This window comes from Stegostoma tigrinum, chromosome 8 (assembly GCF_030684315.1).
Source record: "Stegostoma tigrinum isolate sSteTig4 chromosome 8, sSteTig4.hap1, whole genome shotgun sequence".
Classification (NCBI taxonomy): domain Eukaryota; kingdom Metazoa; phylum Chordata; class Chondrichthyes; order Orectolobiformes; family Stegostomatidae; genus Stegostoma; species Stegostoma tigrinum.
The window spans coordinates 77,510,726-77,534,824 of NC_081361.1; the positions used below are offsets into that span (position 1 = coordinate 77,510,726).

At 40.1% G+C, this 24,099-nt stretch overlaps 1 protein-coding gene across 18 annotated transcripts in view; it reads right to left on the reverse strand.

Annotated features, from left to right (window-relative positions):
* ptprfa (protein tyrosine phosphatase receptor type Fa) overlaps window positions 1–24,099 on the reverse strand; it is a 491,915-nt gene that overhangs the window by 263,553 nt on the left and 204,263 nt on the right. For all 18 annotated transcript variants that reach the window (XM_059648016.1, XM_059648015.1, XM_059648014.1 and 15 more), the window contains exons 3-4: window positions 22,821–22,966; window positions 19,089–19,230 (exon numbers count right to left, since the gene is read on the reverse strand). In XM_059648016.1, coding sequence (XP_059503999.1) covers window positions 19,089–19,230; window positions 22,821–22,966 — 288 coding nt within the window. The remainder of the gene's footprint in view (window positions 1–19,088; window positions 19,231–22,820; window positions 22,967–24,099) is intronic.

Below are 24,099 nucleotides of genomic sequence, written 5' to 3' on the forward strand. Positions count from 1 at the left end.
ATTAACCCTGTCTGTATCCCTCATGATTTTATTAAATTCTATAAAGTCACCTCTCAGCCTCCTGTGCTCCAGTGAAAGAAGTAACAGCCTATCCAGCCTTTCTTTATAATTCAAACCTTTCATACCCGACAACATAGTGGTAAATCTTTTCTGAACCCTCTCAAAAATATCCTTCCTATAACTGGGTGACCAGAACTGGTTGCAATATCCCAAAAGAGGCCTTGGCAATATCCTGTACAACCTCAACATGACTTCCCAACTCCTATACTCACAGGACTGAGCAGTGAAGGAAAGGGTGCCAAATGCCTTTTTAGCCACCTTGTTTATACATGACGCAAACTTCAAAAAATTATATACCTGAACGCCTAGGTCCCTCTGTTCTACGACACAGTCCAAGGCCCTACTATTAATCGTATAAGTCCTGCTCCTGTTAGTTCTACCAAAATGCAACACCTTGCATTTATCCAAATTGAACTCCATCTGCCATTTTCTGCCCATTGATCCATCTGATCAGGATCCCTTTGTAACCTTAGAAAACCTCCTTCACTGTCTACAATGGCACCAATTTTGGTGTCATCTGCAAACTTACTATCTATGCCTTCTATATTCTCATCCAAATCACTTATATAAATGACAAACAAAAGGGGACCCAGAACCAATGGAACACCACTGGTAACAGGCCTCCAGTCTGAAAAGCAACACTCCACCGCCACTCTGTCTCCTGCCGATGTGTCCAATTGGTAAGTTCACCCTGAATGTGTGCTGCGGAATGTCAACTCAAAGATACTGAATTAACTTCTGAGCTGCTACTGCAAACTGCATCTGCATCTGCAAGCTCAGGGATGTCTTTTGAGAAATAATATTTCTGAGTTGCTATGTGCATTGAACTGCTTTACTACAGTTAGTTCTGATACAATGAGTGTTTCTTCGAACTGCTTTACTACAGTTAGTTCTGATACAATGAGTGCTTTAATGTGATTGAAGAATTTAGACCATTATTTGTAGAACGCAAACTTTCCTTGTCTGTATTGGCAATAGCGCAATTCTGGCCCCATTAGTTTAAATGGTGCAGCTACCGCACAATTTTCCTCTAACACAAGATCACATGAGAATGGGACCATTGCGTTATATCAGCACCAAGCGTATATGCAAAAATACTACTTGGATCTTGTTAACAATTGGTGTATTCACCCCTTTGATTTGGTAGCCATTTTCTGGATTTCACAGACAGTCATCTAGGTATATAGCACTGAAACAGACCATTCGGTCCAACTCATCCATGCCAACCAGATATCCTAAATAAATCTAGTTCCATTTGCCAACATTTGCCCATATTCCTGATGTTCGTGATCTTTGCTTTTCAATGATAGGCTGTGGTACTAACATAATTAGAACTGGTCAGGCCTTGCTGACAGCTGCTATATTATTACAATTCACGAGTTTGATACATTTGAATTAATATAAAGAAATAAACCTTTCTCCATTCCAAAGACCCTTCTCATTTAACGGCACTGGAATACCCAAGGACTTCTCCTTTCCACAAAGCAGCACTCAAAGCCTTTCTTTTTGATGAGATTCCTTCTTAAAAAAATGCAGTAAAATAGTGTGCATGTCTTGAAAACTCAAATGACCCACAATCGTGGAAATACTCTGTTTTGAAACCTGCTGAAGTGATGAAATTTATTTGCAAAGGCCATCTAATGGTTAAAGATTTTATCCGTAAACCTGTTGATTTCTGAAAACAGATTTAATTTTGGCTGGCTACAAATCATGTTTTTAATCACGTGTGAAAATATTTTATCATTGCAATCACCTACAGCCTATTTACACAATTCATTTGAAGTTCACTTATGACAGCTATTGTTATGTCCTATGAAGAGGAAGCAGTGCATGCTGTCGCTAGAATAAACAGGCCTTTCACACCAAAAGCTGATCAGTCAATTGGGCTTTATGCCACTCAAGCAGAACAAGTTTGACTGATAACTATTTTGATGTCACGAACATTATGGTATATTGCATTGAAGCACGCAATGTTTTCAATTTTGATTGCTGTGCCTGCACAAACATGTATTTGGGGCGTGTTGCTATTTCAAAAAATCCTAGGTAATTCTACAAAGTATGAGTCAGAATTTCTGATGCAATGCACCTCCAGAAAACAATCGAGTTCCAAAGCATGTTTTGCCTATGCAGTACCAGTGTGGCATATCTTTAACTACCCGGACAGAAACTGGAAATAGAAGTGGGGAGAACTAATTGTGTTAGTCCACGTATGAACTAAGGACATAGGAAGTGATACTGAGCACTTATTGTTAAGAGACTATTTGGAGCTAAAAGATCAATTAAAATGCAGAAAATTGTGAGTAGTTCTCTTAGAAATGTTCCCCATCATGAGTATACTGGCATAGACAGAAAGAGATCAGAAAACTGAATGAATGTTGTGAAAAAGGAAATGCCAGAAATGGGACAGGAAAGTTCTGTTCTGGTACAGACTACATCTCAAATGGGCTGGGACCAAGTCTCTAGCTTAAAAGACAAAAAGGCTATAGAAATGGCTACATGAAATAAGGAAATAGGCAGTATAGTCATTCAACGTGACATAAAGATACAACTGCAACAATTAGATGAGAAAGAGATGAAGCAGCAAACATCAGAGTCCAAAATGAAATATGAATAATTTTAGTTTTGATAATGGCATTAAAGCTAGTCATATACCTGACATCAATTAAACGCAAATCTTGCAAGATACTAACAAAGTATAATTTTAAAAGCTCATAAAAACATCATCCGTACTCATGCACAGGACAGGGACTGTCAAAACACCCTCTACTAAATGCACAAGGCATAACAAATAAATTAACTTGGATAGGCACATGGAGGATAGTAAAATGTAGGGAATGCAGGGTAGGTTTATCTTCATAGGATAATAGGTCAGCACAACACCGTGAGCTGAAGGGCCTGTAATGTGCTGTACTGTTCTATGTTCTAGAAATATATTGGTGTATTTCGAACCAGGGGCACACTCTCAGAGTAAGGGAAGGATATTTTAGACTGAGATGAAGAGGGATTTCTTCATTCAAAGGTACTGAAGTTTTGGATAGTCTGCCATTGTGGGCTCAGTCATAGGACTGTCTGTAACTGAGAGTGAAAGATTTCTATGAAATTAAAAACATGAAAGGATACAGAAATAGTGTCGGAAAATAGTATTAAGGTAAGTGATCAGCCATAATGTCAATTAATGGCAGAGCTGGCTTAAAGATGTGAATGGCCTAATTCTGCTCCACTTTATTGTGCTTAATGCACAACCTGAGCTCAAAGCATATGACATTTAATTGTTAGTAGACTTGGCTGCAAATTATGTGTGACTGGAGTTTGGCATTTCAGACCATGAAAGTCGTTAGAAGATAGAGAAATTAGGAAAGGATAGCGTAGCAACATTGCTATGAGACAGTACCAAAAAGACATCAGTAAGGGGCAGCAAGGAGTAGTGCAGATGGTAGAAGTAGCAGGATATGTAGTAGAATCCCTCATTATCAACTTCCTGGGGATTACCTTGGACCAGAGGCCGAACTGGATTAGCCATATTAGTACTGTGGCTACAAGGGCAAGTCAGAGGATAAGATTCTTGCACCTGACTCGTCAAAGCCCAATCGCCATCTATAAGACACGAGGCAGCACTGTGATGGAAGATTACCCATTTTCATGGAAGACAGCAGCTCCAACAACACTCTAGAGGCTTGATACCATTCACAACAGCTTGAATGGCACCACATACACAAGTATTCTCTCACTGCACCACCAACACTCTGCAGCAGCAGTGTTGCCATCTGCATGTCGCATTGAAGAAACTTACAAAGACTCCTCCAATAGCACCTTACAAACCCACAATCACTCCTCATCTAGAAGGACAGGAGCAGCAAATGCATGGCAACACAGTCACTTGTAAGACCCCTACAAGCCATTCAAGTGTTCCAGCTTGGAAATATATTGCCATTCCTTCAGTGTGGTTGGGTCAAAATCCTGGAATTCTTTTTACTTCCTTGGCCTTGTGGCATATAGACTGCAGCAGATCAAGATAGCTTCCCCCGATCTTCTTAGTGGCAACTCGGGATGGACAATAAATGCTGGACCACCCAATGAAACCCAAATCCTGTGAATTACCTTTTAAAAACCAAGAAACAGGAAAGAATGCACAACACTGATATGAGTCAACTACAGATCTCCTGTCAACAGTGAATTAGCAGTGAGATGCAAAAACACAGAGATCTGGAAGCATTTTATACTTATAATGAAGATGTTTAATTTTCACATAGACTAGCTATTGCAAAACAGCTCAAGTCATAGAGGCAACGGATTTCTGGAATATCTCTAAGATATTTTCTTGAACAATGGACCCTATTTGCCATAGCGGAGGAATAATTCTAACAGAATCTGCTATTACTTGAACTTTGTTTTGCACATTTAAGTTTAGCAATGTTTAACAGTGACAAGCTGCTGTAAGTCTCAGCTGATAATGCTACAGTAAGTGATGCAGGATTTCTGCAACACAAGAGAGAAGGCTAGCAACTGTATCAAGCAGTTTGAAAGATTGTTGAATGAACACCAGAAGACAGTGTATATTACAGGAAATGATTTCATGCAAAGTCAGATACAGAAAGAAAATTAAAGGAAAAAATGTTGTATGAACATAAAGAAAGGCCAACAATAGAAAAAAAATCTATATTTTTAAAATTCAAACTGCTAAAACCTGAAGGAAATAAATGCCACACACACAACAGATGATTTCAGTCTCCAGAGCAGATTGCCTGGCTGTAAGATATAGAAAGGATACATAACATAAAACTGTCAAGGCTTAACTTTTTGTGCTCAGTTTAATTTATATGTAGCAAGCATATATAAGAAATTCACACCATTCAATGCATTTCAACATGGACCAGTGAGATGTCTTTATCATAAAGCTAACAGCAGCAGGGACTTATGGATTTTCGTACTTAAACACAAATTAAGGGGTCCTTTTTACCAGCAGAGTGGAGGTGTTCTGAAAAATGATCACGTTGCCTGCATTTTGTTTTGCCAATAAAGGAGATCATATTATAAGTAGTGACTACTGTAGATTAGTTGGAAGTAAGTAACTCACTGCTTTACACTGAGTCATAGAAATGATACTGTACAAAAGGGGGCTATTAGGCCAATCTTCACCGTGCCAACCCAAAGACACCCTGATGCCCTTTCTAGTTCTATCTTCCTGCACACGGCCTGCAGTTTACAGCATGTCCTCTCCAATCCTTCTGCCACTTAGTTTGAATATACGACCCTTGGTTTTTGAAGTCTGTCAAGAGAAATAGGTTCCTACTGTCTACTCTATTTCCATTATTCATAATTTTGTACACTTCAAACATGATATCCCTGAGCCTTCCAAGGAAAAAAAAACCTCTTCATTCTCTCCTCATTGTTACAATTTTCCAGCCCTGGCAACATTGTAGTAAATCTTCTCTGCACCCTCTCCAGAGCAATTACATCCTTCCTATAATGTGGTGACTGAAACTACATACAAATGTGGTCTCAGTAGTGTCTCATACATTTTCATCATTAGATCCCTACTTTTGTATTCTATATATCTGCCAATAAGGGAAAGCAATCCGTTTGCCTTCTTTGAAACTTTTTCTATCTGTACTGCCGCATTATTGGACCTGTGCACTTGCACACCAAGATCTTCCACTTCATATACCTGTCTGAATATATTTCCAATTATTATGTATTCCCTTTTACTGTTTCACTTCCCTAAATACATTACCTCACACTTAAGAGTTGAACTCCATCTGCCACTTTCTTTCCACTCCAACAACCCACCTTTATCATTTTAGAGCTTGCAGCTGTCCTCGACACTATCTACTACACGGCCAAATTTTGTGTCTGCAAATTTCCCAATTACGTTCCCCACCTTCAAATCCAAATCATGAATTCATAAAAACAAACAGCTGGGCTCCCAACACAGAACCCTGCATAGCACCACTTGAAGCAGCTTTCCATTCACAAAGGCATCCCTTGATCATTACCCTTTGTTTCCTGTTACTCAGCCAACTGTGAATCCAATTCTATTCATTATCCTGTATTCCATTGGCTTTTACTTTTTGAATTTTGTCAAATGTCTTGCTAAAATCCGTGTAGGCAGCATCCACTGCACTACCCTCACTAGTCTTCCTTGCTACTTCCTCAAAGAATTCAGTCAAATTTGTAAGGCTTGACCTTCTGTTAACAAAGCCACACTGGCTATCCCTGAACAGTCCTTACTTAGCTAAGTGACAGTTTCTCCTATGTCTCAGGATGGATTCTATTCATGTTCCCACCTCCAAAATAAAATTAACTGGTCTATAATTGTTTGGCATTTCCTTTGTATCCTTTTTAAATGATGGAACCGCATTTGCATTCTTCCAGTCCTCTGGTCCCTCACCTTGCATATATTGAAGATTTTCAGAGAATTTGCTCTTTCCTCCTTAACCTCCTTCAACATCCTGGGGAATAAATCATCCGGCCCCGATAACTGATCCGCTTTCAAGGATTCCAACTCTTCTAGCGCATGAAAGGTAGATTTGTGGCCTGAACTATGACAAGAGAGAAGGGAAAGGGCATGTGCCTCCGTAAAGAAGAATAACCCTGACCTTCCTGTTGCTTTTCATTTCAATATATCATTTTGCTCTCATGCTAACATTTCTGTCCAAGGCCAGCTGCAATGTTCCAGCAAAGCCCAGCACAAGCTGGGAGATAACTAATTTTCCTGCTAGGCATTTTATGCCTTCAAGGCTCAATATTAGGTTCAACAATTGCAGATAATGAACACTGTCCTCCATTTTCATTAAACAGCCCCTTCTGCATGTTCTCATTTACCCAGGTCTGTTTACTTTCATCGATGACCACAGTCAGTTTACTTTCAACAACTGACCTATTTTTCATTATTAACACGTATTGTACATTGATATCACATCTACACCACCATTAGCATTTGCTTTGCCTTTTGATCTGAGCACAATCACCAACTATTCCATTTGCTCCTCCTCTCCCTTTGTGAACAGTATAAAAACCAAAATTTTCCAGCCACGTTTAACTTCAAACATTGACTCAGTTACTCTCCCTATTGTCAGCCCAGCCTGCTGTGTTTTCCAGCATGTCCTGTTTTCAATATCGAGTCAGGAAATATTTGTTCCAGGGCCTAGTAACCATGTTGCTTTATCCTAAAGACAACCATTATTGCTTGTTGAGTTCTTGCTCTGACGACTGTGACTCTGATGCCCGGCAGTAGATATGATTTCAGATGTGTGAAGGCTGCCATCATCCAATCCCAAAGACTGATGAGCGGAGCAGATTTGCAAACAGCAAGGACATACAAGCTTGATGAATGGTGGAACAGTCTTGAGGGACTGAATGGCCTACTCTTGTTCATAATGTTCTTCAATTCCCCTTGACAGTAAAAGCGGCAGGACCCAAATATTGCTACTGTTATGTGTTTGGGTGACAAATAAAACAGTGCTGTTATACTGCAGGAGAAAACCAGCTGACAACACGCAATTGAAATATTTAGTTGTGTCTGATATTGTGTTTACAATATTTCCTGTATTTGGCATTGCATTTAAATCCAAGTCTTTATTTATTTCAATGGAACAGGCAGTATTTCAGGTAACAAGCACATCAAAACTAAAAAGATCTGACAATCTCCAAGCTACATCATCCAGAAAACCAAAAATGCTGAAACAAAACTTTATATGTAAAGATTGAACCTAACTCAACAGAAGGGAATGATCCAATCTTCAGCAGGTAATTGATCAAGTTCATTCATTCTGCTGCTAGCTTGCAAACAGAAAAAAACAAAACATGACAAAAATTAAGGCCCCGAGGGTCCCAACAATCTGAAGGTTATTTGAGGCTAAGCAGCACAAGTAGTCATCCTTCTATGTTTACAGGTGAAAACATACAAAGAACATGGAACATGGAACATAGAACATTACAACACAGTATAGGCCCTTCGGCCCTCGATGTTGTGCCGACCTGTCATACCGTTCTCTTATTCCATGTACGTCCATATGCTTATCCAATGACGACTTAAATGTACCTAAAGTTGGCGAATCTACTACCCTTGCAGGCAAAGCGTTCCATTCCCTTACTACTCTCTGAGTAAAGAAACTACCTCTGACATCTGTCCTATATCTTTCACCCCTCAATTTGAAGCTATGCCCCCTTATGCTCGCCATCACCATCCTAGGAAAAAGGCTCTCCCTATCCACCCGATCTAACCCTCTGATTATTTTATATGTTTCAATTAAGTCACCTCTCAGCCTTCTTCTCTCTAATGAAAACAGCCTCAAGTCCCTCAGCCTTTCCTTGGAAGACCTTCCCTCCATACCAGGCAACATCCTAGTAAATCTCTTCTGCATCCTTTCCAAAGCTTCCACATCTTTCTTATAATGCGGTGACCAGAACTGTACGCAATACTCCAAGTGCGGCCGCACCAGATTATGCTGCAAGTTCACCCAGCTGCAGCATAATCTCTTGGTTCCGGAACTCGATCCCTCTATTAATAAAAGCTAAAACACTGTATGCCTTCTTAACAACCTGGGTGGCAACTTCCAAGGATCTGTGTACATGTTCACCGAGATCTCTCTGCTCATCTACACTACCAAGAATCTTACCATTAGCCCTGTACTTTGCCTTCGGGTTACTCCTATCAAAGTGCATCACCTCAAACCTGTTCGCATTAAACTCCATTTGCCACCTCTCAGCCCAGCTCTGCAGTTTATCTATGTCTCTCTGCAACCTACAGCATCCTTTGTCACTATCCACAACTCCACTGACTTTAGTGTCGTCTGCAAATTTACTAACCCATCCTTCTACGCCCTCATCCAAGTCATTTATAAAAATGACAAACAGCAGTGGACAAAACACCGACCCTTGCAGTACACCACTAGTAACTGGTCTCCAGCATGAACATTTCCCATCAACTACCACCCTCAGTCTTCTTTCAGCAAGCCAATTTCCAATCCAAACTGCTATATCTCCCACAATTCCATTCCTCCGCATTTTGTACAATAGCCTATTGTGGGGAACCTTATCGAACGCCTTGCTGAAATCCAAATACACCACATCAACCGGTTTACTCTCATCTACCTGTGTGGTCACCTTCTCAAAGAACTCAATAAGGTTTGTGAGGCACGACCGTCCCTTCACAAAACCGTGCTGACTATCCCTAATCAATTTATTCTTTTCCAGATGATTATAAATTCTATCCCTTATAACATTTTCCAACACTTTACCAACAACTGAGGTAAGGCTCACTGGTCTATAATTACCAGGGTTGTCTCTACTCCCCTTCTTGAACAGGGGAACCACATTTGCTATCCTCCAGTCATCTGGCACTATTCCTGTAGACAATGAAGGATTTCTAATAGCTCTTCCTTGTGAACCTCCATCCCACCTAGTCTAGTAGCCTGTATCTCAGTATTCTCCTCACAACACTGTCGTTTTCCAGAGTGAATACTGTTGAAAAATATTCATTTAGTGCTTCCCCTATCTCATCTGACTCCACACACAACTTACCACTACTATCCTTGATTGGGCCTAATCTTACTTTCATCATTCTTTTATTCCTTAAATACCTATAGAAAGCCTTAGGGTTTACCCTGATCCTATCCGCCAGCAACTTCTCATGTCTCCTCCTGGCTCTTCTGAGCTCTCTCTTTAGGTCTTTCCTGGCTACCTCGTAGTCCTCAAGCGCCCTAACTGAGCCTTCACATCTCATCCTAACATAAGCCTTCGTCTTCCTCTTGACCAGAGATTCCACCTCCTTCATAAACCACGGCTCCCGCGCTCTGCAGCTTCCTCCCTGCCTGACAGGTACATATTTATCTAGGACACACAGGAGCTTTTCCTTGAAATAATCTCCACATTTCTAATGTGCCCATCCCCTGCAGTTTTCTTCCCCATCCAATGCTCCCTAAATCGTGCCTAATGTCATCATAATTGCCTTTCCCCCAGCTATAACTCTTGCCCAGTGGTATACACCTATCCCTTTCCATCACTAAAGTAAACATAACAGAATTGTGATCGCTATCACCAAAGTGCTCACCTACTTCCAAATCCAACACTTGGCCGGGCTCATTACCCAGTCTAATGTGGCTTCGCCCCTTGTTGGCCTATCTACATACTGTGTCAGGAAGCCCTCCTGCACACACTGGTTAAAAACCGACCCATCTACATTACTCGAACTATAGTGTTCCCAGGCAATATTTGTAAAGTTGAAGTCCCCCATGACAACTACCCTGTCTCTCTCACTCCTATCGAGAATCATCTTTGCTATCCTTTCCTCTACATCTCTGGAACTATTCGGAGGCCTATAGAAAGCTCCCAACAGGGTGACCTCTCCTTTCCTGTTTCTAACCTCAACCCATACTACCTCAGTTGACGAGTCCCCAAACATCCTTTCTGCAACTGTAATACTGTCCTTGACCAACAATGCCACACCTCCCCCCCTTTTTACCATCTTCCCTGCTCTTAGTGAAACATCTAAATCCCTGCAACAACCATTCCTGTCCCTGCTCTATCCATGTGTCCGAAATGGCCACAACATCGAAGTCCCAGGTACTAACCCATGCTGCAAGTTCACCCACCTTATTTCGGACGCTGCTGGTATTGAAGTAGACACACTTCAAACCAACTTCTTGCTTGCCAGTGCCATCTTGCGTCCCTGAAACTTTATTTCGGACCGCCTTACTCTCAACCTTTTCTATACTCGAACTATAATTTTGTTCCCACCCCCCTGCTGAATTAGTTTAAACCCACCCGAATTGCCTTAGCAAATTTCCCCCCAAGTATATCGGTACCCCTCTGGTTCAGGTGACGACCATCTTGCTTGTAGAGGTCCCAACAACTGTATTGATCTGTCCTGTTCACCTCCAGTATTAGGCTAATACATCCACAGAGTTCAGTCCCACATATCCATAGCATTTCGGTTAACTTTATCTCACACTGCTTGTTGACACAAAAGAGTAATATTGCATTGTGGTCCTGCACTTCTACAGCTTTATAATATCCCCTTGTTTTGGGGTTTTAAACAATTGAATATAGAACACAGGCTTTTACCTCTATTCAGTCAATGCTTTGTTTCAGAACTGGAAATGATAAACAATTCTTACTTTGGCCTTTTAAAATGAAAAGTTGTTTTAACTGAGTAACCTTTTACCACAAAAAAGATCTTAAATTTGTTTTAACTTTTGAAATTTTATGCTATTATGTTCCATTGTATGGAAAGAAATACATATTCCCTTTCTGTCCACATGAGGGCATCAATATCATTTTGCACCATAAAAGAGTAAACTAATTTAGGAACAAAAACAAAGTTGCTGGAAAAGCTTAGCAGGTCTAGCAGCATCTGTGAAGGAAAAAACAGAGTTAACGTTTCAGTCCGGTGACCATTCCTCTGAACTAATTGATTTGGGATGACTAATTTTCCAGTCAAGTTGAACTCAGTTCAAATTTCTCGTGATCTTTCTTGTGTAGAAATTCAGTCATCGGCAACCGCCCAAAATCTGATATTTCAATCAACTTACATTAAGTCATTTTTCATCAGGCATAGTTACTGCAGCACAATAACAGCAACATTTTTCTTTCTTTATTCATTTACAGGATGGCAGCATTTATTGCCAAACCCTAACTGCCCAGAAGGCAGTTAAGAGTCAACCACATTTCTGTGGGTCTGGAGTCATATGTAGGCCAGAACAGGTAAGAATGGCAGTTTCCTTCCCTAAGGGACATTAGTGAACCAGACGGATTTGCCAATAAAGCTCACTTCTATGGATAGAAATGCATATTATTGCATCTGCATTGCCTTGGGGTTATTATTTTCCCCCTTATTCATTCATAGGATGAAGGCGTCGCTGGCTCAGCAGCTTTTATTGCCTATCCCTAATTGTCCAGAGGCCAGTTCAGAGTCAACCACATTTCTGTGGGTCTGGAGTCACATGTAGGCCAGACCAGGTAAGGATGGCAGTTTCCTTCCCTAAAGGACATTAGTGAACCAGACAGATTTTTCCAACAATTAACAATGGATTCACTGTCATCGTGACATTCTTAATTCCAGATATTTATTGAATTCAAATTCCGCTATCTGCCATTGCGGGATTCAAACCCAGGCTCCAGAATGTTATCTGGGTCTCTGGATTAACAGTCCAGCAATAATACCACTAGGCCAATTAAAATATTATACTTCTCATTCAATCATACTAGAATATGGGGAAGTTCTTCTTTATTTTTCAGCATCACATTAAATAAAACCACTAAGCAAAACAAAAACATGTAATCATAGAAAATTTTAACAGTGAAAGATCTAATAAAAACTCCCTAGTGTCACCAAATCTGCTCATCCAAGAAATACAAAATCCACTACTCAAATAAACATAAGATACAATTAAGTTTACAGGGTTGTCTACAAAAGACATATGGCTCTTTCACTATTAAGACTACAACACAGTTGGTTGTGATATAACACATCAGCTCCATCTTGTGCAATCTCGTGTTGTAAGAAAATTGTGCAATAGCCCCACCATTTAAACTAATGGGACCAGAATCATATTATGGCTAATACAGGTAAGGAAAGTTTGTGTTCCATAAATAGAGGTCTAAATCCTTTAATTGAGTTGAAGCCAATTTGCTTTGAAGAAAAACGCGTGATAGCAGACCAGACAGTAGTATAAACCTTGGTGCCTAAAATCCATGAAAGACACACATCTTCCTCACAACCTGCAACTGTAGTATTTAACGTCACATGGGTAAGTTTGTTTAGGAGCCATAACAAACATGGAATGCAGTACATTGAAATCATGGAACTCCCTTTGATTAGCATTCACCCTGGGATGTATCGTGGCTTTCAAGAGTTATTTTTGGACATTGTGATCACCAAATCAAAACAAGCTAAACTTGATTACACTTGAATGAAGGGGTATGAGTTGGGTGGGTGGCAATGATCAGTATAACATAAAATAGGCAATTTCAAGAGGGCAAATAAAGTGCTGGGGGGAAGAAAAAGGATCTGCAAAATTGAAGGTAAGGGAAGATAAATATTAGCTTGAACTGAGTAAGGGAGAAATACTAACATTGATAAAGCAGCTTTGGGAAAACAGGATATCTCAAAATGCCTCACAAACAATAAATATGAGCAGTAACAACAATATAGGCAAATGTGGCAGACAAATGAAACCAGTGGGGTAGAACATAAAAACCAAAGATGTACAATCACATTGCTGGAAAAGTGTGAAAGAAATAGGGTAATGACAGGGGTTTTCAACTTCCACAACTAAAGATGGGGTGGTAAAACAGTGAAAGGTTCAAAGGGAACAAAATTGTTAGTAGAAGGTATCCAGGAGATTTTTTTAAGCCAGCATGCAGAAGACCCTACAACAGAGGGGTTAGTCCTTGTAGTGACTGTCATGAGATCAGCTTGGTGAACCTCACAGTATATGAGCTCCCTGACTGGGACTCTTCATCTGGTCCAATCAGAGAGCTCTGGCTGACAGATACAAACAGGCATGTCAGATATCCTGTCACTCTGACAGCTACAACTGGACACACTTCCAGTCATAGCTGTTAATATCAGACTTTGGACACAGAAAGAGCTGGTCCTAGAAGAACTGCAACAGCTGGTTGTGTTGATGGGGAAAACTAAACGGCTTTCACAACCAGAAGTGAAACCTTTTTCGACCAAGAGAGACCAGATCACAGTTGAAGATGATGTCTTATTATGGGAAGCGAGATTGATTGTCCAGAGCAAAGATTACTGCCAGATACTAGCTGAACTCCACCTACTCATCTGGGGTGTCCAAAATGAAGATGTTGATGAGAAGTTACATCTGGTAGCCAGGACTGGATGCAGACATAGCCGTGTTGATGGGGCTGTGCCCAAAGTGCCAACAAGGACATAAATTACAATCCTCACATTCATGGAAATGGCCGGATAAACCCTAGACTCTGTATACATCGACCATGCATGCCTTTTCATGGGCTCCATGTTCTTACTCATTGTGGACGTCCACTCAAAGTGATGATAGAAAAACTGCGTGCATCTTTTGAAATACACAGACTCCTGGAAGTGTTGGCCACAGATAACAGGCCATCATTTACCAGCAGGGAATTTGAGTATTTCCTAAAGTCAAACAGTATTCAACATGTAAGGACAGCTCCATGCCATCCATAACCCAATGATATGGCAGAAAGAGCAGTCCAAACTTCAAAGGCAGACTTGAAAAAAAGCCCACAATGTCATTAGATAACAAACTGCCTCAATTCTGATTTGATTATAGGGTCACTCCTATGCAACCAAAGGGACAGCTCCAGCAGCGTTGCTAACAGGGAGAAGACTGCACAGGGTTACATCTGATCTTCCCGGGCCTGGGAGGTGGGTGAAATGGCATCAGGAATGTTAATGTAGGACACAACTCTCTTTTAAGCGAGAAAGACAACTTACTTAAGGGGATGGTAGTTTGGTAGAGGAACCATGAAATGGTCCTTCATGGGTAAAATGCATGATTGGCACAAGATCAGGTCTAGTGACATAGTTCGGGTAGGTGCAATGGTCCTGAACAAGCACGTAGGTCATATGAAAGCTGCAAACACGCAAACGACGTGGGAGCAAATGTGTGCTGATCTTCGACTGCCTTTCCGACTGTTCTGGAACCAGAGGATTCTCCCTTTCCGTCAAGTATTGAAGCTACCTATGAATCTGAGATGAATGCAGTGGAAGTCGCCACCTCAGTGCCTTTGCCACCTGAAGACAAGAATGAATTTCTTCTGAGACACTCCAAGCGCAAGAGGTGAGATACTGTGTGTTACACATGCCTGTATCTGAGGAAGAGCTGGAGGATGGTGACCCAATGCTAAAACACCCCAGAAAAAAAGATCGGCCTATTCCTGCACTCAGTCAGGGGGAAAGTAATGATTGTAACGAGGTGAGTCAGTTGGACCTCATAGAATATGAGTTCCCTGACTGGGACCGTTAGAAACAGGAATGTCAGAAGTTCTGCTCTGAGGAAGCCAGACCAGTGTCAAGTTCTAGGCATGTGTAAACAAAGGTTGATCTGCTGACAGGATAGTGGCCTCTGTGGAGTTATCTCAGTAAATAGGTGTGTAGATGAGGACAATGTATTCAATGCAGACTACTAGGACTTCGGCAAGGCTTTTGATAAGGGTCCTGCATGATAGACTAATGGAAAAGATAACAGCCCATGAGATCTAAGGAAATTTGGCTAATTAGATCCAGAATTACCCGAGGGCAGAAGCAGAGGTTTTTGTTACTGAAAGCCTGTGTCCACTGGGTATTTTTAAGGGATCAATGTTGGGGTCATTGCTATTTGTGGCACATCTAAATTATTCAGACTCAAAGGTTGGAAGATTTATCAGTCAGTGAATTCACAGACGTACAAAAATCAATGGATGGTAAATTATGAGAAGTATAGCCTTAGATTACAACTGCACACAGACTGACTGGTTAGATGTGTTGATAAGTGGGAAACGGAATTCAATCCAGATAAGTGTGAGGTGATGCACTTGGGCAATACAATCAAGGCAAGGGAATACATGATGAATAGTAGGACTCTTGGAAGCAGCAAGGAATAAGAACAACCTTGTATTTCATGTCCACTGGTCTCTTAAGGTAGTAGGACTGGCAGATAAAGTGGTTAAGAAGGCAGAAAGGATGTTTGCCTTTATTAGCAGAGATCTGAAGAGCAAGGAAGTTACATTGCAACTGGATAAAAAGTTGGTTTGTCAACAACTGGAGTATTATGTGCAGTTCTGCAATCCATATTCCAGGAGGGATGTGACTACACCGAAGAGAATGTAGAGGAGATTTACCAGATGTGGCCGGGCTAGAGAATTTTAGTTATGAAGAGAAATTAAATAGACTCGGAAACAAAAACAGAAATTACTAGAAAAAATTCAGTAGGTTCCGCAGCTTCTGTGGAGAGAAAGCAGAGTCAAGGTTTCAGGTCCGGTGAACCTTTTTCAGAACCTTTTCTGTGCTGGAGACCTCCACGACTGTATGACCATGACATTTCACATAGCAAAGACAACAAAAACGAATGAAATACTTATTCAGATAATCTATCTTAAGTGGCCATAGCTGAAGCATGCAAGTTGGCTGCGATAAAGAACTACCCTAATTCTTATAACTGAACCAAGATCAATTGAAAAGGAAGATCAAGACTTTTTCAATGAATCATCTGAAAGAAGGGCCCTTGAAAGCATCCAAATTTTCAACAGTACTCAGCTGAAATGTCAGCCCAGTTTATGCAGTTAAGACCTGAGTTACAACTACAACTTGCTCAAAGCCAAGTCAAGCTTACACTTGGAAGAGGAATCCAGAGTTAAGGGTGAGAAAAAAGAAAATGCTATCAGGAAACAATAGCAAGTGGGAGAACAAAGGGTACCTGAATAAATGGGACAAATCTACTCACCATCTATGAATACATTATTAGAGTATGACATGTGGGCAGTGGGAGAAAACACAGTCATGCATGTCCCACTGTGACATTATATAAGCAACTACCCAGTTGTAAGTTCAGAAAGCGCCTGTATTTCCACAACAGTCTTCATTTTTCCCCACGAATCAAGGAAACCCCATTTTATCTCAATAATCTTATGTAATGCAAGTTACTGAATTTAGACTATACTTCAGATTAATTTATGGCAACAGCATCCACCTGCTTTTTAACAGAAAATATATGTTAGAAACAAATATTTGAAAAGTATTAGTGTTGGGACTTAAAAATTTTCAGAGATTGATAGAGTTTTGAAACATAAAACAGAAATTGTTGGAGAATCTCCTTTAAAACTAGCAATGAATACTGCATCAGTTGTCAACATTAAACCTGAGGTTGATAAATATTTGTTAAGCAAAGGTAACAAGGGATATGGGCCAAAGACAGGTGTATGGAGTTAGACCACAGATCAGCCATGACCTCACTGAATGATGGAACAGCCTTGTGGGACTGAATGGCCTAACATGTTTCTATGTTTCAATGAATCCAGTGACCCCTTTACAGAATATTCTGTCTTTGGGTGTTTCAGACCTCTAGAACTTGCAGTTCTTTTTTTATTTTATTATATTGATAGAATTTTGTTCAACAAGATATATAAAAAGAAATAGACTCAAAGCAGCTTTAGGGAATGAAAATAATCAGCCATCATCTCATCAATTACAAGAAAGGATTGAAGCATGAATGGGTTACTTCTCTTCTTATGTTCCAACAGCATATAAGAATGTGAAGTGTTTGAGCCTAATCCAAACTTGTCAATTTTGTGGCCAAGGTTCTAAACAAAACTTTTAAATGGGTAGGATATTAGAAGATGAATTTTAGTGCTGTTTGATTATTGTATTACTGTACTTAGTTACACAGCAGAGCATGAAACTGAAAAGTATCGAGGGCTAGTAGTGGTTCTACATTTCATGTTCTCAGCTACTGTGTAGCAGCAATTAATAAAGTGAATGAAAGCCAGTGATACAGTATGCATCAGAAAATGTGCTTTAAAGCTGTACATTACTCTAGACTAACCACCAGATATTATTCTCACGTTTGAGTTCCTCTTTATCAACTTCTTGATCCCAATTGCTGGGGATAGGCTGTCAACTAACAATTGTCAGTAGGACCCTGATTCCACATCGGTCTTCACACTATCTTTACACTAATTCTCACCCGGCTTCCTGGAAAAATTTTATTCTATTATGCAATTTCTCCATCTCAGGCACAACTGTTCCAGCAATGAGACCTTCGCAACAATACTTCAGATGGGTCTTCCTCTTTCCTCAAACAAGGATTGCCCTTCGTCGAGATTTACCATTTCCTTCTCATTTTGCACACTTCTATTTTCACATCTCTCCCTCTCTTCCCAAGCTATAATAGAGTTCTTCATTGCCATCTCTCACAGGGTTGTCACCAAACACGAGAGTTTTGGGTGACTGTAATTTTGTGTAGGATGGAAAATGGAGCCAGGTTAGGAAGCATTGGAATAATAAAATCTAGACATATTGTAGACACTTTCAGGTGAGGCATGGTGTGGAAGTAGGTGGTTTTGGTGATGCAATATATTGGTGGTCACAAGTTCATCTCAGAGCCAAATATGACCCTGAGGCTGCAAATCATCTGTTTCAGTCAAAATCAGTTGCCTGGGACAGGAATGGAATTGGTAATATGAAATAATTATTCTCCAAATAAATCTATATACAGACACATCTGTAGATATAGTAAATGACATTGGATTGTAAACCTCTCATAATAAAACGATATTCAGTACAAGGAACAATACATATATACAAATGCAATAGATCCTCAGCAGGTTTACATGCTATCACTATAGATATTCATGTTCATTTCATGTAATGAGTGCTATGGGCTCACCTCAAGAAAATGCAATTCTGATATTAAGAATTCCTACAGAGTGGAAGCAGGCCATTCAGTCCAGGTCCACACTGACTTTCCAAGGAGCACCCAGAGGAAACCCACGTAGACACGGGAAGAATGTGCAAACTGCCACAGTCTCCTGAGAGTGGAATCAAACCCAAGTGCCTGGCACTGTGAGGCATCAGTGCTGACTACTGAGTCACCATGCCACCCTAAAATCAACTGAATAATAAGGGTCAGATCCATGGAATCAATGAGGCCATAATAATTCTGGATACCTGCATTATTAGTCTGAAATGAACTGGGTAAACAGCTTGCAAAATGAACAGGCATTTCTGCTGCAAAATCTGTTGCAGCATTAAACTCAAAATGCAACTAGAAGACTTATTCATGTCTCTGAAATTACCAGTTGTTGCTTTCATTGTCTTATGGACTGCCTTTAATAATCTTGGCTGTTCCCATTTCTGTGTAGTTCTGCACTATCATATCAAGTTAAATACTTTACTTTCAACTGACCTCTCCCATCACTAAACGTGCACATCCACATCATGTTAATAGCTAAATGTCAGTTATATACTAATTCTGTTGGCAGCACGATGAGCTTTGGTGTGGTATTAACAAATTAAATGCTACAACAAACAGAAATAATATTCTTACCTGCTAGTACTGTTAGTTTGGCACTTTTTGTTATTTGTCCAACACTATTTGCTGCTGTGCACTCATAGATTGCTTCATCTCGTGGTGCTCTTAGTGGTTGAATTCGAAGCACTGATCCAGTGCCATCATCAAATTCTATAACCTGGAAATCAAATAAAGAACACCTAATTGAACACAGAACTAATGGAAGGGGTCAAAAAATACCTCTCTATTGGGAGACATAGAAAAGATTTTTCAAGTGTCAACAAAGCTGATGTTGTTCAATCATATGTCCAGCAAATGTCCCCTTACTCATTCCAAAATACTAGTCATTAGGCCGCATGTAGAATCATCACTAAATGCTGGTTTGGATTACTTGTGGATCAATAGCAGTTCAAACGACAAGATACTACCTAAAGCAACATGTCATATGAATTTGAAATTCCCCAGAGATTCGGCTATTTTCTGTCACAGTTTTAAACAACCCTGCTTGCTAACCAGTCATAACTCTTGCAAAATGCTTGAAAATGTAGACGCTTGGTGCGGACAAGATCAAGCTTAGCTGTGATCAATTCATTCAGTGAACAGAATGAGTCGAAGTGCTAAAGCAACAGTTGAAATAGTTGATGATTTACAAATAGATTACTGCTTTTAGGAATCTGATTACTTGTTAACTAGTCTAATTTGACTTGTATGATGGCCATGAATAGGTTGGATATGGACATGTCTAACAATGGAACAATAGTAGCATTAGCTGGAGTATTAGCAATCTGTGTCAGTGCTACTACTCCCTGTTCCAAGCAAGTGTGCTTGCGTGTCAAAGGCATGCGCACACTCCGCTAAGGTAGAATTTTTACACATGCTTAAGGAGGAATCAAGAGTTAGATGAACTAGATTGTGCTGCTGTTCAGTAAAATAACCAAGATTGTGCAGCCTACTACAGGAAATAGTTTTTTTGTACCTATCCTAACAAATTTTTTCCATCATTTAAAACACTTCCATTTTTTTCCATCCTCTAAGCTTAGGGGAATAAAAACAAAATTTCATGAAAACTGTCTTCATAAAGTGATGAAGGATGTCATCAACAGTGTTATCAAACACTGCTCAGCAATAACCTGCTGAGTGACAGCCAGTTCGTATTCTGCCAGGGCCACACTCAACTCATTACAGCTTTGGTTCAAATATGGACAAAACAGCTGAATTTGAGGTGACGTCAGAGTGACTGTTCTTGACATCAAGGCTGCAATTGACAGAGTGTGGTATTAAAAAGCCCTTGCAAAACTGGAATCAATGGGTATCGCGAGAAAACTCTCCAATGGTTGGAGTTATGCCTGGCATATGGAAGATGGTTATGGTTGTTGGAGGTCAGTCATCTCAGCTCAAGGACATCACGACAGGAGACCCTCAGGTGTCCTCGACTGAACCATCTTCAGCTGCTTCATTAATGGCCTCAATTCCATGATAAAATCAGATGTATGGATCTTCGCCGATGATTAAACAATGTTCAACATCATTCATGATCGCTCAGATGCTGAAACAGATCATGTTCAAATGCAACAAGGCCTAGATAACATTCAGGCTTGGGCTGACAAGTGTTAAGGTGAAGCAACCTCTGACAACCACATTCATCTCCTTATGTCAGGTTGGAATCCAACCAGTGGAGATTTGCTCCTGATTCCCACTGATTCCAGTTTTACTAGTTCTCCTTGATGTAAAGGGTTGTCACTTTCACCTCACATCTGGAATTCAGCTCTTTTGTCCATTTGAACCAAGGCTGGAATGCGATCAGGAACTGAATGACCTTGGCAGAACCTAAACTGGGCATCAAAGAACAGGTTGTTGCTAAACGGGTGCTGTTTGATAGCTCTATTGATGACACCTTCCATCACTTTATGTGAAACGTTTTCATGAATTTCCTATACCTTACTTCAATTACATAGAGCCTTTGTGAGATCATACTGTGTATTGTGTACAGTTCTTGTCTCCTTACCCAAGGAATGACATACTGTCATTGACATACTTGCAAAAGTTCATGAACTAATTCCTGGGATGGAGGGACATCCTATGAGGAGAGACTGAATGGAGTGGGTCTATATTCTCTGCAGATAAGAAGAATGTTTCCTTTGGTTGAGGGTTGTGAATCAGGGAGTGCAGTCTCAGACTAAGCAGCAGACCACTAAGACTGAGAGGAAGAGGGGTGAATCTTCGAAATTCTCCATCTCAGAGAGCTGCAGAGGCTCAGTCATTGAGCATAATCAAGACTTCTTAAAATTAATTTGTGGTATGTGGGCGTCATTGGCTGACCAGCCTTTATTGTCCATCACTAGTTGCCCTTGAGAAGGTGGTAACGAGCTGCCTTCTTGACCCACTGCAGTGACCTGCTCCAGGTTGACCCATGATGCCACTAGGATGGAATTCCAGGATGTTGGCCCAATGACGGTAAAGGGATGGCAATATGTTTCCAAGTCAGGATGCTGAGTGGCTTGGATGGAAATTTGCAGGTGGTGGTGTTCCTATGTGTCAGCTAGCCTTGTCATTCTATAGGAAGTGGTCATTGGTTTGGAAGGTGCAGTCTGAGAATCACTGGTGGGACTAAGATTGCTAGATTTCTACATGTTAAAAAGATTAAAGAGATATGGGAATAGAGCAAGGAAACAATATTGAAGTATTAGCCAAGATCAAATTAAATGGTAGAACAGGCTCAAAGAATCAAAAGGGCCTACTCTTCTGCTCCAATTTCTTATGGTTTTTTGTAAGCTGTACAGTTTTACCAATTTAAACTCCTGTGGTATCTCTTCATACAAAAACAGAAATTGCTGCAGTAACTTATCAACTCTGCAAAATCAGGAACTCGAAGAAGGTTCTGAACAAGAAGGGTCAATGAATATGAAATACTGACTCTGCTTTTTCTCCGCAGATACTGCCAGACCTGCTGAGTTTCTCCAGCAATTTCTGTTTTTGTTTCAGATTTCCAGCATCTGCAGTTCTTGGTTTTTTGCTTGGTATCTCTTTTTAGTCAGAGGGCTCCCAAGCCTCAAGTTCTGCTAAACTGCACTTTTGGACCAAATTAAACAAGTGCACTCCATAATGAGCAAATAAAACACTTCAGATGAATTAAACATGGTCTGGAGGTGCTGGTGTTAAGACTGGGATGGACAAAGTCAGAAGTCACACAACAGTAAGTTATAGTCTAACCGGTTTATTTGAATTCACAAGCTTTCAGAGTGCATCTCCTTCATCAGGTGACATTTATACCTACTGTGTTATTCCAGTCATTTGGTTTGTCTCCAGCACCACCTTATTTTTATTTTTTTGTAATGATCTCTCTGCCTCATTTAATTCGATTCTAGGTCATCCCTTTGCTTGTCATTCAGCTGTTCACACTACTCACACCATCTGACACTCTTGGTCACCTGCATAGCCTTATTTTTTGCCAGCCCATTCACATCAGTTAAGATCTTTTGATCTCTCCATCTACAAATTGAGTGGTCTCCTCTCTCACTTCACCTGGCTTAAGGGGCTGTGCTCTAAAAGCCTGTGATTTCAAATAAACCTATTGGAATATAACCTGGTGTCATGTGACTTTTGTGTTAAATATGGTAATGAATTTCTCAAAGTAGCAATCTGTCAGCCAAAAAAAATGTAAATTCCTGTCACAATTCTATCATGTAAATTAACGTTCAATATCTATGGCTCGTTAAGCCTGGTTTCATCCAAACTTTATATTTAAGTATTTAAGAAGTAAAATCTTACCTCAAAGCGCTGAGAGCTGACTTTCTTTCCTTTTTTCATCCAGGTGATACGAGGTTTAGGCTCTGCTACTGCTTGGCACACAAATGAAGCCACTCCTCCAGAAATTCCAATTTGATCCACAGGGATTCGGGTAAAAGTTGGCAAAGCTGCAAATGATCAAAATATTGTAGATTAGTCTGACTGCCTGGATTTTACATTAAAACAAAAATCTAAACACAAGTGATCTGTGCAGCAGAATTAAAATCGTCACATAATTAGAACTACTACAGAACACTGCAGGCAGAATGAACCTCATTCATGCAAATACGAAGAGAATAAGGTATGCAGAAATTCATTCTTTAAAGCAAGATCTCCCTGCACTTTCCTGATTTTCATTAATTTTGCTCATGGGTTGTTAAAATATAACCACTAATTTAGGTTTATAAATAATAAGTCAACAAATGCTTTAACAGATTTACTTTTCACCATCTGACATTACTGAACTTGAACACTACTGGGGAAAAAACTGTTTTGCAATCATCCGAACAATTTGCAAGACATGTCAATACAGATGAAAACAACATTTATACTATATGAGAAAAGAAAGCTGATTGGTTGGAAAGTGAACTTTGATTGGTTAGAGGCATTGCCATGCACAGTACAGGAGTTAATGATGACTAGCATAGAGATCTAAAAAAAATTCCATGAGGCTATTCAAGAAAAAAAAGGGCAACTGTCTTGCTTCCCGCCTTTTATCTATGATCTCTTGTTCTTGATCCCATGACGTTGACAAGTGGAAACAAATGAACAAAACAAATTTGAAGTAGAAGCAGGCCATTCATCCCTTTGACGTTGTGCTGTCACTCACATTGCTCTGTCACCTGAATGTCTGATTTGACTGTGGCCTCTGCTTTCCTGTCAACCCCATCCTTTTGATTTGCTTGTCAAGTCAAGAATCAAGAAATAGTAATGTTTTCTCTCTCGCTACAGACATGGCTTGACTTGTTGAGCTTGTTAAGTGTTATTTGTTTTATGTTTATGCTTTTACTTATCCTGTCCTCTGATATTTCCAGAATCTATGCTGCTTTAATGCAACTAGGATTGCAACTGCCCCAATATTTTAAAGATTTTCTTTGTATTCGTGGATAGAATTTTCACTTCCTTGGAAGTGGCAGGGAAAGTATCAGGAAAGGCAAATGCTCATAAGGGTTGGCACGAGAGAAATCCATGCTGCATCTTCTCTTCACCTCAGGAAATTAAGTTCTGGATGTGAAGGCCAAGTTTAATCTTCAAAACTGCT